General features: G+C 43.2%; 2 protein-coding genes across 2 annotated transcripts in view; one reads left to right on the top strand and one right to left on the bottom strand.

The window, feature by feature from the left end:
- Window positions 1–905: 905 nt before the first annotated feature.
- The window catches only part of LOC128710483 (neurogenic protein mastermind-like), a 42443-nt gene continuing 29712 nt past the window's right edge, over window positions 906–13636 (bottom strand). Inside the window, exons 4-6 of the mRNA XM_053805538.1 lie at window positions 4282–4882; window positions 1815–3035; window positions 906–1738 (exon numbers count right to left, since the gene is read on the bottom strand). Coding sequence (XP_053661513.1) covers window positions 906–1738; window positions 1815–3035; window positions 4282–4882 — 2655 coding nt within the window. The remainder of the gene's footprint in view (window positions 1739–1814; window positions 3036–4281; window positions 4883–13636) is intronic.
- LOC128710484 (ionotropic receptor 25a) lies at window positions 9078–12027 on the top strand. Its single transcript, XM_053805539.1, has 4 exons — window positions 9078–9147; window positions 9219–9368; window positions 9431–10826; window positions 10908–12027. Exons 1-4 carry the CDS (start codon window positions 9078–9080, stop codon window positions 12025–12027), a joined length of 2736 nt encoding a protein of 911 aa, XP_053661514.1.

The following is a 13636-nucleotide window of genomic DNA, read 5'->3' as shown; positions in this document are numbered from 1 at the left end:
TGTACACCGATACGCATAGGCGTACTGTTTTATGAGAGTGTTTATATAAAAAGACTAACTGTACTCGAGTGAGGAATGTTTGCCAACCAAATTATGCGCCCCTTTTACTCGTCCAGTGTCCTACTGCGTGGTTGTTGTATACACTCTACTAAAACTATTTCTACCTCATATTAGGTAAACTCCTAACTTGTTGCTGTTGTACGTTTAACGCGAAATTTAGTCACTACCATTGAATATGAAAGTAAAGGATACGTTCCGTTCTGTCGTTAAACGTGTATCGACCGGCATTTTGTCGACTGAAAAAACCAATATAATAAATTGAGAGAGCACCGAAAATGAAACAGTACTGTTAGGTAATAAGTTTATATGCAATTATTTCTTACCATGCACGTTGTTACACGTTGCACCCTGTCACTTTTGTAGCAAAAGTAAGGCCAAAAGAATTGCAACGATCTTGTTCGGTACATATAAGGACGATTACATTGCTTTAAAGTCTTTCCATCATTATACAGTACTATAGATCTGAAGAGCATGGAAACTATATACATAGTAAAACACGTCGGTGTTTGCAAATGACTGCAGCAATGAACTTTGCTCGTCAATAATTCCCACTGATACCACAACTCGCCTTCTGGCTGCTTTGCTACATTTTGATTTGTCTTTTATCTTTAGTTACTTTTTACCGTTTTCAATACAGTTAGTTAGTGAAATGTTTTGCTTTTGCTATAAATAAATATAACGACCGATACCACCAGGAACTACATTACTGCTGGTGTACCTTTGGAATTTTGCAATTTTAGCAGCTATATACAGCCCCAGCAGGATGGCCAGCACGCAGCATCCTTGCTGTATGCACACTCTATACGAGTGAATGCTATTTTTGCTTCTGTAAGCTAGTGTTCACCTTAAAGAATGTCCTGAAGATTGAAACTATCATTGTCTAGTGAGTTTAGAAGATCTTGTGCATTAAACTGGTTTGGATCCCCCACAGGCAGATTCTCTAGGAACGCTAGGAACTCTGACGAATTATTGTTACTGCTATTGTTGTTGCTGTTACTGGGGCCGTTGTTGTTCATGTTACTGCTACCAGTGTTGTTGCTATTGTTCCCATTGTTGCTGTTCGGACCAGCTGATGATGGTCCTGGGCCGGTGAGCATGTTACCAGGATTAATATTACCATTCACGTTTGGTCCCACCCCAGGACCACCGATTGAATTGCCCGTACTGCCTCCGCTAATCATTGTCGTTGTGGTGGACTGTTGCGTAGATTGCGTTGTAAAGGTATTCATCACAGATTGTTGATTTTGTTGCTGCTGCTGTATTGACATGGTTTGCGTCTGAGACATGTGAATCTGGCTCATCTGCATTTGGTTCATCATGCTTTGTTGTTGCTGCTGTTGCTGCTGAAGTTGCTGGTGCTGTTGAAGCATTTGCATTTGGCTCATCGGTCCTGCGTTGTTGTTGGCTTGGCCTTGGTACATCGTAAGGTTTTGTTGTCGCAACATTTGCATTTGCATCCCAGTCATACTATTGCCACTAGCTGGTCCACCAGGACCTCCATTGTTCGGCCCCATGCCGGGACCGGTAGTATTGCCTCCACCGGCTCCTCCTCCACCACCAGTGCCAATTGGGCCGCCAGGGCCAACAGGTCCACTGGGTCCGCCCGGTCCACCGGAGGAATCTAATCGGGCCACTGGCCCCGATGCATTTGGGCCTGCAACGGGACCACTACCGGGACCTAGAAATAAACACAAATGATTTGAAACAATGATATCATTCAGAAGCGGAGAAAAGCTGACTCAAAACCCACTTACCACCAAACCCTGGACGCATACTTCCACCACTCGTGCCACCGAAATTAACTTGCTGCTGTTGTTGCATAGCCATCATATGACGCCACTCTGCTTGCTGCGAACCTATCGGCATACCTTCTGGACCAACTTGTACATTTGGGGATCGTTGCACGGGTCCTGCCATCACAGGTCCGGCCCCGGTACCAGCACTGCCACCTCCCGTACCACCGGGTCCAGTCACAACGCCAACATTGGGTCCAGCGCTGGCTCCAAAACCACCGACGATGCCTGCTGCACTTCGAGGACCACCGTGACCAGCCATTTGCTGCTGCTGCTGTTGCATGTACGCTGCATGTTGTGCTCGCATCATCGGTCCACTTGGTGGAATCGGTTGCTGGGTGATTCTTCGCATGGCTGGAAAACGGCCGCTAGCATGCAGCATCTGCTGCTGTTGTGCCTGTTGCTGTTGCATCATTGCTGCCGCTGCCGCCGCTGCTGCTGGATTTGCTTGCTGTGTTGCTTTGTAGTCGGGTGGGGGAGGTCTGGCACCGGCTACCATCTGCTGTTGTATGGCTTGGGCACGTATCATTTGCTGTTGCTGTTGCTGCTGTTGTAAAAATTTCATCTGTTCCGCGTGTCTCATTGCACCTGTCGGGCCACCGCCACTACCCGGACCGCCTGCTCCTGCTCCGGGGCCACCCATTGCGTTATGAATCATGCCACCATTATTTCCACCCATACTAGCACCATTCACCCCTGTTGCACCATTGCCAGCACCAGGGGCCATAGAGTTTGATACCATCGAGTTTAACCCGCTAATGCCACCACCGTTTGGACCACTCATGGCACCCATACCGATGGGAACATTTGCGTTCGGTCCCATTCCCGGACCACTCGCGGCACCCATTCCCCCTGGACCGACCATACCTCCAACCATACCTGGAGGTACTGTTCCACCACCCTGTGCAATACCGGGACCGGAAGCTCCACCCGGACCGGCTTGTGGTCCACCCGAATGCGTTTGCTGTTGTTGTTGCTGTGGCGGCGGATTTTGCGTTGGCCCTCCCATACCTGGTCCGGATTGTTGCTGTTGATGCTGCGGACCGCCAGGAACACCATTTTGCATCCCCACATTTCCATTAATCTGGTGTTGCTGCTGTCGTGCCCGTAACGTTTGCTGCGTAAAGTTGATTGTTTGCGATTGTGAAACAGTATACTGCGCTTCGTTGACAATGGAGGATCCTGCAAATAGTGAAGTACATACGTTATTAATCGAAAAAACATATACACACATCATGCATCATTTCAGCGAAATGTATATCTATATTTGCCATATAAATTATTTCCCTTGCGAAATATTGAATAGATGTGAGAGTAGCGGTCTGCATTTACCACTCCCACGTATATTACATTTACACCACTTCATTTAACCACTTGCCGTCAGTCGATGAAGCTCATGTTTGTGTATCGGGAGAAAAAGCATACAATCACATATATTCGCATCGAACAAACGACGCCCCCAACCAACATCCCTATGTGCCACGTGCCGCTATTGCTACGTTCGTTCGTATGAAATTCATGGTGCTGGTCTACGCCATGGTAAGACATTGCCATCAAAATGCATGCATCAGGGGCTGCTTGGCGCTGCATGTGTGTTCAACCGTATCAAATTTTAGTCACAAGAGTAACGTTAATAAATGGAACATTATGAAAAGTTTGAATATCGAGAAGAAAAGTTCAGACCTGCAATTGCCAGGCAACCCAAACACGATGGTAACAACACGCACGAACACGAGACAGTGTCGCAAAGGAAATCTATTAACCTAAAAGCAAATCATCCGATGGTATCAAAGTCGGCCAGGAAGGGAGGAATATTCGGTCGCAGTTCGAGCCATGTACACCGACCGTATATGAGAGCGACCCGTACACGTTCCTCTGCTCGCTGCTACGTTCGGATTTTCTATGGGGAAAAAAGTTACTCCGGCATATTTTAACCTTCCCCTGAAAATGTTGAACCAGACAGTGGCATATTGCATTTTAGGTTCAATCGATTAGAGTACAGTCAATTCCAACTGCACATGGCCATGCGCACTATGCGCTCTTGTATTGCTCTACACGCTTGGCAAGGGGAAAATACACTCACCATGGCAAATCTCCGTTTCTACTAGAGACTATGGAACAAAAAACACCGAACCGTGATACGAATATTATGTCTTTTTTCTTCGGATTACATTATCCCAATCGACGCTCTCACCTATGTCGTTCTCTTTTCGTTTCGGTTCTCTATAGCGTTCTTTATCTTTTGACATATATTACTCATTTGTACTTTAATTTTTATATCAACAACCATACTTAGCAGTGTGTAGGTATATAAAAAGATCCGATATCTCTACAATTCTAGAATTAATGAGGCGATCATATTTGCGATTTAGAATTCTCTAAGCTGAACACAATGGAAAGAGTTTCTCTTCTATGGTGTGATGCTTACCTTGAGAATTGGGAACTTGATTTTGAGAATGGTTTTGGTTGGAACCACCGTGACCACCTCCCGATGTAGCACCACCATTTCCCCCGACGTTGCCGGCATTCATACCCTGTCCGGGACCGTTCGGTATTGTCGTCTGTTGTCCACCATTATTGCCAACATTACCAACGCCCCCTTGGCCACCGACCATACCCCCGGGTAAGTTACCCATGCCGGGTCCGGACTGTTTTCCTTGCTGCGCTTGCTGCTTCGGTCCAGCTTGCTGTGCATGGTGTTGCTGGTGTTGTTGATGTTGATGCTGTTGATGCTGTGGATGTTGCGGGTGATGTTGCTGGTGTTGGCCATGCTGCTGGTGTTGCTGGTGTGGTTGGTGTTGCTGATGTTGCGTATGTTGTTGGTGCTGTTGATGTTGTGGATGTTGCTGATGTTGTTGATGTTGAGCATGCGTCTGTTGTTGGTGTTGTTGCTGATTCTGCTGCTGTTGTTGCTGCTGCTGCTGTTGTTGAGCAGTTTGTTGTTGACTAAAGAACACACCTTGTTGAGCTGCGACGGAAACACCCGACTTAAGGTCGCCGCTAAGATGCAAGTGCTGTCCAGCCGAAACCTGTTGACGAGTGAAATAGAACAATAGACGCAGAAACGTTAATAAATTATGCAACAAACGCAAATCCTTGTGAGTATTTGAATTTCAAATAACGAAAAATGTTTGATGATACATTGTTGTAATAATAAGCCAATCAACCCAGGCTCAATTGTGTTAGTAATCAAAGACCGCCATTAAGGATTATTTTAAATATTAACATTTTTTTGCTAATTTATTGTCGCGCTTGTCGCGCTAATTGCTTCACACTAGCACTGGCTATCTGGCCTACAGTGTCGTTTGACATTATCGTCGGAGTACTAAATGAAATATGTTCAATTTATTGACGACATTATTGCATTTAATACTTCCAGTTTTGAATTCTTCGTTTGTTGCTGTGCCAAAGGGTGCGTGAAACACCTTGCCACTACGTATAACAATGGACAACGGTGATGGTGGTGGTTTTGTGTTCCAGTGAGAATATCATCTACCACACTTTATGCATTTAATACTAGCAGCCTCGAACCTATGCTTCCGATTCGAATGAATCGTGTTCTTTCCGGGCTGTAGTTGCAAAGTGTTGGACATGATGGGGCGCATGCCACTAAATGAGAAAAAACCGGGTAGACACCATACAGAAGATTCTGTTACGGTTACGGTTGTGGTAGTAGTCACAAGCGATGAAAATTAACGAGAATGGGCAGCGAGAGATTTGCTGAAATCACGTAACACTTCCAAATTAGACAAGTACTCCAACAAGGCCGTTCCTTCGTGCTGCGTTTGATTTTCAAATTCTCGCCCGTTTCGTGTCCGGCGCGACCAAGGTGTCAAGTGAAATGATTATGCTTTTGTGAGATGGCTACCAGTAAGCTGGGGAATTTATCGATTCTTTCGAGCAAAGGTGAATTCAACAACAGTAATTCATGACATGAGATTCACTTTTCAACCCGTTGATCGATCAGGGATTGTTCATTTCAAAATAGGTTGAATCAGGTAGGATATGTTGAATAATACATGCGTGCACAAGGTTGCTAACTTATGTTAATTGCAGTTTTATAATATTCCATTCATACTAGTTCGCTCTAGTAACTATTATGATGTTGGTTGATGATTACGCGATTTTACTAAGAAGCCCTAAAAAAGTTATATGTGTTCCTGTTATTCACACATGATACTTTTTTCCATTTGTACATCTGTCCAAATGTGGTTAATGCAGTGCTGAAAGCCCATTCGAGACTAACGCTTTTGATTATCGAATGTACATTTCAAATATATTAGTAAACGCATTAACTATACCGCCTCGTGATAAAGCCTTGAACGTGCAGTTTTACCAGCAGACATAGCTCTACCCAAAGCTCACTTCCGAAGCTTCGACCACCGTGGACGAACGACAGAGAAATAACCTACGGCGGTTACGGAACACAAACGGAGGCACGTACACTGACGCATAGAGGTACATGATGGTATCAACGTCTTCCAATGTTACCTTCGCGTGCAATGCGAAGAAAAGAGAACTGTGACCGAACGAGGGAACCGAAACATAGAAGCACAGAGCAGGAGAGCAGTACCATAGAGTGCGACAACATGCTGCCCACAGTGGATTTGGGCGAAGGGAAGCTAGCAACGCAAACTTTAATTTGGGTCATTTGCCATTATGTTGGTGATGCTTTGTGCACAGCCTTTTCCCGTTTTCTTGATGTCGAGGAAGTGCTTGCTCGTGGCCTAATGCAAGAGCCCCCGTTAAATCGAAATTCTACAATGAACTATGTTTTCCAAAAGAAGCATTGTATTGCAATGTGATATTTTGAATTACTGTTTGCAGTTAAATATAAAGCAAGTCTTTTAACTAATTTAAATATTTCATAAGAAATGTGTATACAGCTGCCAAAGAACCATCTATAATGTATATATTCATTTCAAAGCTTAAGAAGGGAGCAGTTAAAAATTACATCTCCTCGTAAAGACAATCCAACCTCATTCTGCGCAACTAATTTTTCTTGCTATCGGTCAATTAACAGCGAGTAATGCGTTGCGTTGAGCCAAATACTACTACTATCGTGCTAACGTGAGTTTTTACTTTATCATTCGGGAGAAAACAACACCAACATTTGCATATGAGTTGTAAAACGACCTCGGTTGACTGAGTCAGTCGGTTTCCACGACGTGGACGCCGACGTGCCGTTTCGTCGCATAGAAATGAATCGTTTTTTTTTCTCTAACCATTCTCTTACTATTCAAAAAAGCGCTTACCATGCCGGTTCATGGTGTTGGGTTTTCATCTATTTCTCGACCAAAAAAAATCATCTTTACGCTGTTGCTTAGTGGGAAGTCACGCAAGCATCACAACGATGAGATACTTTCTCTCAAGATGAAGTAGGTAATTTTCGTTTCTTGGATTCATCAATTTGACTGCGGTTAGACAGTAGCTTTCTAGTTTCGGCATATTTATTGTTGTTGTTGCCCCGTGTCCAGTAATACTACTAATATGAACGTTTCATTCAAAACGGGGAAAGAATATATCTTTTATGCCACTGATCGCTTACGTAAGCAATGTTCTTCGCATGTCGGAATTTGCATGTTGGGAGAATTAAAGATAGAATGCAAAATGAATTCAATCTTTACATTCGTGATGTGTCAAACTGTGTCAGCTGTCAGATAACGCAGCAAATTTTTCTTAAAACCATATTAATGCTTTTTTTGCAAAGCAATAATATTTATATGAAATAATGTCGAAGGCTTATTCAATACATAATTTTGTCTCTATTACAAATATTTTTTTTGAAATCAATAAAACAAGTAAAGAACCACAAGGCATCTAAGTAATGTACAGTCGAACCTCACTGGTTGGGACATGAATGCGTGCCAACTAGTGAGATCATACTCGATAGTGGGATTGTTTGACATGTGCCAAAATCGGGAAATTAACGGAATAAGCACACGAAGTTCTAACGAACCGGATACGAAGTATTTACGTAGAAAAAAATATCATGTTTAGTAGGTTTTATTTATTGAAAATGACAACTTCATTGGTTGGGAGTGCAACCCAACTATTGAGGTACCAACTATCATCGAGCAACCAAATTAAAATAAACCCAACCAGTGAGGGTCGACTATATTGAAACTTCAAAACCCAGTTGACGAAACCAAAGCAAGCCATAGTTAGTATAGACTTTTTGTGTACCCGAGAAATGCATTTGTTGTCAAACATGAAATCAGGACAGCAAGAATTGGAGGTGTCTGTAATGTTCATCGATCCGTACGAAGGACACACAACGCTTGAATTAAAACGAATCCATCAGAATCTTGAAAAGAGCATAACAAATCAATTAATCAGTAACGAACACAAATTTTCATACGCCTATCATCAAATCAAAGCTCAGCCCGAAGCGAAGAAGCAAAGACTCAGGTTTGGCAGCTACTTGATTCAGGATTTGAAAAGCTTTTTGACCAGATTTTACTCTTTCAACAGCATTCTCATTTATTTTATTTTATTTTTTTTTAGCTTTCGAAACATATTTGATTCTAATTCGTTTATGCTGGCAGTGGCTGTCGGAATAACTGGTATAATGGTGTTTTTTCGTACAGTTTATATAGAAAACTGTAACTGCGTTTGTCCACGACCAATTTCTTATGGAAGCTATAGCAGATTCTATCGTTACATTCAAGCCCTGATAGGAAACGAAGATATATTCCGCTATTAACAGCCTTTCACCCTCGTTACTAGAATGTGCAACAAATCGTCGGGGACAGTAGGGTTTTCTGTTCTGGATCGAAATTCCTATCAAGTAGCGATTTATTCGAATTAATTATGAAGAATCGTGGCGAGCACAACTGCGTCACCCAGCGAAACCATACCGTAATAATCATGTACAGGTATGCACGATGGCTAGATGAGGATAATAAATGGTAATTTTCATAAAATGATAGCCAATTCCGGGTCTACTTCGTGGATTTCAATTGCATGATATGACTGAGAGAGAAAAAAAAAGAAACACGAAAAATTATAATTTGCTTTCAAGGATATGCTTTGACTTTCTTCACTAACCGCATGATGGCTCATGGTTGCCCATAGGATCAAATATTCTGTCCAATTTCAAAAGCAACCGTCATTCTATTTCCAGCTCTTCATGGCAGTAGATCAGTTTCATTTTTGAGAACCGTTATCCGTTGATCCCACACGAAGTGCAGAATGTTGGTGATATATCTTACAGCACTTTTGATGGCTTTACAGCCAACAACTGCAACAAATATGACACATGAGGCGGAAGGAAGTATTATCATTGGAATTGGTAAGAATGTTCGCCCGAAGGTGGAGTATCCGTTTTATCTAATCTTGGTTTGTTGGTGGAACATTTGTTAGTGATAGTGCACGAAAAGGAACAACAGGACATTCCAATGATGGTTGCTGATGCAATTAAGAGAGTGTCACCTAAAGTCAAAGGAATCACGGTAAAAGAGTACTATATTGAATTCGATCGTGAACGTATCCAGCTTGGCGACAATGAACAGTGTAAGATCTAACGAAATGGTGCATACTCATCATCATGTCCCTTACTAAATTACGTGACATAGTTTGCGATGCTCTTTTTCAAGGAATTTCAGTATTACTGGATGTAACGTGGGTTGAATCGAAATACGTATCAAGTGCTGCGGAAGAATTCGATATTCCTTACTTTCACGTCGATCTATCTATACAAACGTATGTGAAGCTGATGGAAAGTTTTCTACTGGAACGTGCAGGCAACGATGTAGTGTACATACTGCCAAACCTCCGAGATGTAGATGCAGCGATATATCTACTCGTAACTGATTCATATCTTCGAGCCATCGTCTTCGGAGAGCTTGATGAGGATACAGTGGGAAGAATAAAAGATCTTCGTCCCTATCCATCCTTTTACGCGGTAGTAGCTGGAACGATGGAAATGAATGCCATCCTGCACAAAGCCATCGATGGCGGATTAGTGCGTAAACCGGAAAAGTGGAATTTGCTGTTCACCGATTTGCAGACCGAGTCATATGCGCATCTTGACACTTTCCAAGAAATGCATCGTTTGCTGTTGGACAGCAACACTTGCTGTATTCTATTGCGACACCTTCCTCCGTGTATCTGCTCCGATTCTTTCAATCCAATAAGCGCTCATCTAGAGAATGTGTTGGAAGTAGTTGTGGGATGGTTGATCGAGGGTCCAATACCTTTGGTACGCGCATCCAACTGTACGCCGGAACTAGAGCCAGAATTCGCAGCCCGTGTAACTACAGCCCGGGAGGAACTGATGAACCAGATGGCCTTGATGGAGCAATTTTGGATTGTGCAAGAAAACAGCCTAATACGTCCAAATCTTAATCTCTCGATTATCAGTTCACTAACAAATCAGACCATTGGAAGCCTGGTGCAAGGCCAGCTAGTGATGGCGAAAAACGAAACGCTACCAACTAGCAAAAGATTTTTCCGCGTAGGAACGACGGAATCTATACCTTGGGCATATCGCAAGCGTGATCCGACTGGCAAGATTCTGCGCAATCCAACTACCGGCGAACCTATTTGGGAAGGGTACTGTATCGATTTCCTGCATCAGCTGTCCGTGGTTATGAACTTTGACTACGACCTCGTTTCCCCACGAAACGGTACCTTCGGGCAACGCAATGCTGATGGCAAATGGGATGGTCTTGTAGGTGATTTGGTAGTGGGCGAGATAGATTTTGCCATTGCCTCGCTCAAGATGACCGCCGAACGGGAGGAAGTGGTCGATTTTGTGGCGCCGTACTTCGAACAGACAGGCATTCTGATAGCAATGCGCAAACCGGTCCGTGAAACGTCGTTGTTCAAGTTTATGACCGTGCTGCGGCTCGAGGTTTGGTTGAGTATTTTGTTAGCGATCGTCGCAACTGCCGTCATGCTTTGGCTGCTGGATAAGTTTTCCCCGTATAGTGCAAAAAACAACAAGGATGCTTATCCCTATGAATGCAGGTAATGCATTGAGTGAAGCCTGAACTTGGTAATACATGATCCAGTACACGTTGTTCTGTTTGTTTCATATTTCTCCCATAGAAATTTTACACTTAAAGAAAGCTTCTGGTTTGCGCTGACCTCCTTCACCCCGCAGGGTGGTGGCGAAGCACCGAAGGCTCTCTCTGGCAGAACGCTGGTCGCCGCTTACTGGCTGTTTGTGGTGCTTATGCTGGCCACTTTTACAGCGAATTTGGCCGCCTTTCTCACGGTTGAACGGATGCAAACGCCTGTTCAATCACTGGAGCAGCTATCGCGCCAAAGCCGAATCAAATACACCGTCGTGAAAGATTCCGATACGCATGACTACTTCCGTAACATGAAAAACGCAGAAGATGTATTGTATCAAATGTGGCGCAACCTCACACTGTCTAGTGGCAACGATCAAGCACAGTACCGCGTTTGGGACTATCCTATTAAGGAGCAGTACATAAATATCCTTTCTGCTATTGAATCTGCCGAACCGGTAGCGACGGCAGCCGATGGATTTCAGCGCGTCAATGAACATCTCGATGCTGACTTTGCGTTTATACACGATTCGGCCGAAATCAGATACGAAATATCGCGCAACTGTAACTTCACTGAGGTCGGTGAGGTGTTTGCTGAGCAGCCATATGGAATAGCGGTACAGCAAGGCAGCCATCTGCAGGACGAGTTAAGCTACTTCATATTGGAGCTTCAGAAAGAGCGCTACTTTGAGTCTCTCACGGCGAAGTTTTGGAACAACAGTGCCCGCAGTCAGTGTCCCAATACCGACGACAGCGAAGGTATCACATTAGAAAGCTTGGGTGGTGTATTCATAGCGACGTTGGTCGGATTAGCACTGGCAATGATCACACTTCTAGGCGAGGTGATTTACTATCGGCGCAAGGAGAACAGTCGAAACTTTATAAAGGTAGCTCCTTTTGCCAGTGTGGACAAGCCGCTAGAAAGGCTCGACAAGCGCTTTGCACTGAAGGAAAAATCGATCGCCGCGGTAAAACATCTGCTTGATTTAGACACGCCGCCAGTTAAAGCTCGCGGCAGGCCAACGAAAATCAACACGAAAAAAGAGAAACCAATACCGAAAGAAATTACGATCGGCAGTAAGTTTGTACCTGCGGCAGAGAAACAGCAACAGCTCTCGTACATTGCCATCATGCCCAGGAATCCTATACATTAACAATATGCGTGAGCTTTTAGTTAATGGTAGAGTATTGAATTGACCAATAATATTTCGTAGTTCAGATACTATACTTGTCGCTGCACATCTCAGATCAATAAAAGCATTCGTATTGCACGCACGTAAGTTATGTTTAATTCACAATGGTGTGGTAAATAGCAGCTTGGCCTCACCGTTTAATTAAACCGTGATGAAATTAAAGAACAAAAACATTTATTTAGGTAAGTAAATATGTAAAAACCTTACAAATTATAATTTGGAAATGCAATTTACTAAACAATTTTCATGATTAAAAAAACAATCTTTTTTAGACAATTTTTTTTTTAGATAATGATGATGAATGATAAAATCTTATAACTATGTCCACAAAGGTGTCCATATTCATCAAGTAGACAATAGTTTCGTATTTTAAGAAGAACCCGTATTTTCTACTAAAAAAATTGAAACAACTATACATATGGACTTCCTTTTAACAAGGACATTATTGAGAGCCACGCACGCATCGTAACTGTGATCGAGTCTAGATGATTTGCATCTGGCCACAAACGGCTCAAACCAACGGAAACATGTTCCTTTACTAAACAGCGAAAATTTCAATGCTGTAGCTACATAATTGCTCTGTCTTTTTCCAGCTAATCCCAGAAAAGTCTAACAATTGTTATGAAACACTCATAGAGAGTGGTAACTATTTTTAACCCGTGTTCGCTAAACAAATTATGTACAGGGATGGGGCAGTATGAACGAGTTGTTCATTTATTCTGACAGCTGAGCAGGCAAATGAGTGTTTGATGGTGGTGGGAGTCTGCCATGGTAGCCAAGTGTATTGTCGTGACCAAAGAGTATGACGATGAAATAAACCATACGTTTGATAGGCTTGTGCCGTCTGTACGCAAAGATGCTTATAGCTTATGTATATTTCCTCTACGACCAAAGCCATACTCTCAGTTCGAGCTATCAGCTTCATTAAGGCAAATGGTTTAAAAGCTTCACTTAGTGATAGATAAATGGTGTTGATCCCTTACGTGGCCGGTTTTGGCTACCCATTTACGAGAGTACGCACGCCGGAACATAGTGATATGACGCTACTGCTGCCCGAAGACTCCATTTTCCCGAAACTACGGCATTCGATTCTTGTGGCTTGCTCATACAATTTTACCACGCAGGAACCATCCCGATGTGGGCTCTTTGTTTGATTGATTTTTTTAATTTTTCAAACATTTGCTTCGCTACGACGTTTGCTTCTCGGCCGTGTTGCTTGGATTGGCTGCAAAATGTAAACAGTCCCTCACCAACCAGCACGGGGAAAATAGCTATACAGAGCTATATACATCGCGTGCACACCCTCGACCATCCGCCATCATTGCCAATGATTGCATAATCATTAATTCAACTTCATTACATTTTCTGACAGCATGATTCGTTGTACTGCACCGGGGTCGTGGTGTGGCCGAGTGTATGGATTAGAATGGAGCTGTTTGTGAGATATATATCACACGACCATATCTAGAGCGAATGGCAATTGGTCGTGAAGCTCACTGAATCAAAACGTATAAAACTTTTTCAATATTCTTCTTTCATACGTAAAAGCTAGGTAAAATTGTGTTTGAAA

The sequence above is a fragment of the Anopheles marshallii genome, chromosome 2, assembly GCF_943734725.1.
Source record: "Anopheles marshallii chromosome 2, idAnoMarsDA_429_01, whole genome shotgun sequence".
In the NCBI taxonomy this organism is placed as follows: domain Eukaryota; kingdom Metazoa; phylum Arthropoda; class Insecta; order Diptera; family Culicidae; genus Anopheles; species Anopheles marshallii.
Note: the sequence above shows the minus strand (reverse complement) of the source record. Positions and strands in the feature narration are given on the sequence as shown.

Excerpts from the sequence above, each read along its gene's own strand:
- LOC128710484 (XM_053805539.1), top strand. The coding sequence starts at position 9,078 with ATGGCTTTACAGCCAACAACTGCAACAAATATGACACATGAGGCGGAA. Across the intron at positions 9,369-9,430 it reads GCTTGGCGACAATGAACAGT|TTTGCGATGCTCTTTTTCAA; the intron begins GTAAGATCTAAC and ends TACGTGACATAG. Across the intron at positions 10,827-10,907 it reads GCTTATCCCTATGAATGCAG|AAATTTTACACTTAAAGAAA; the intron begins GTAATGCATTGA and ends TTTCTCCCATAG.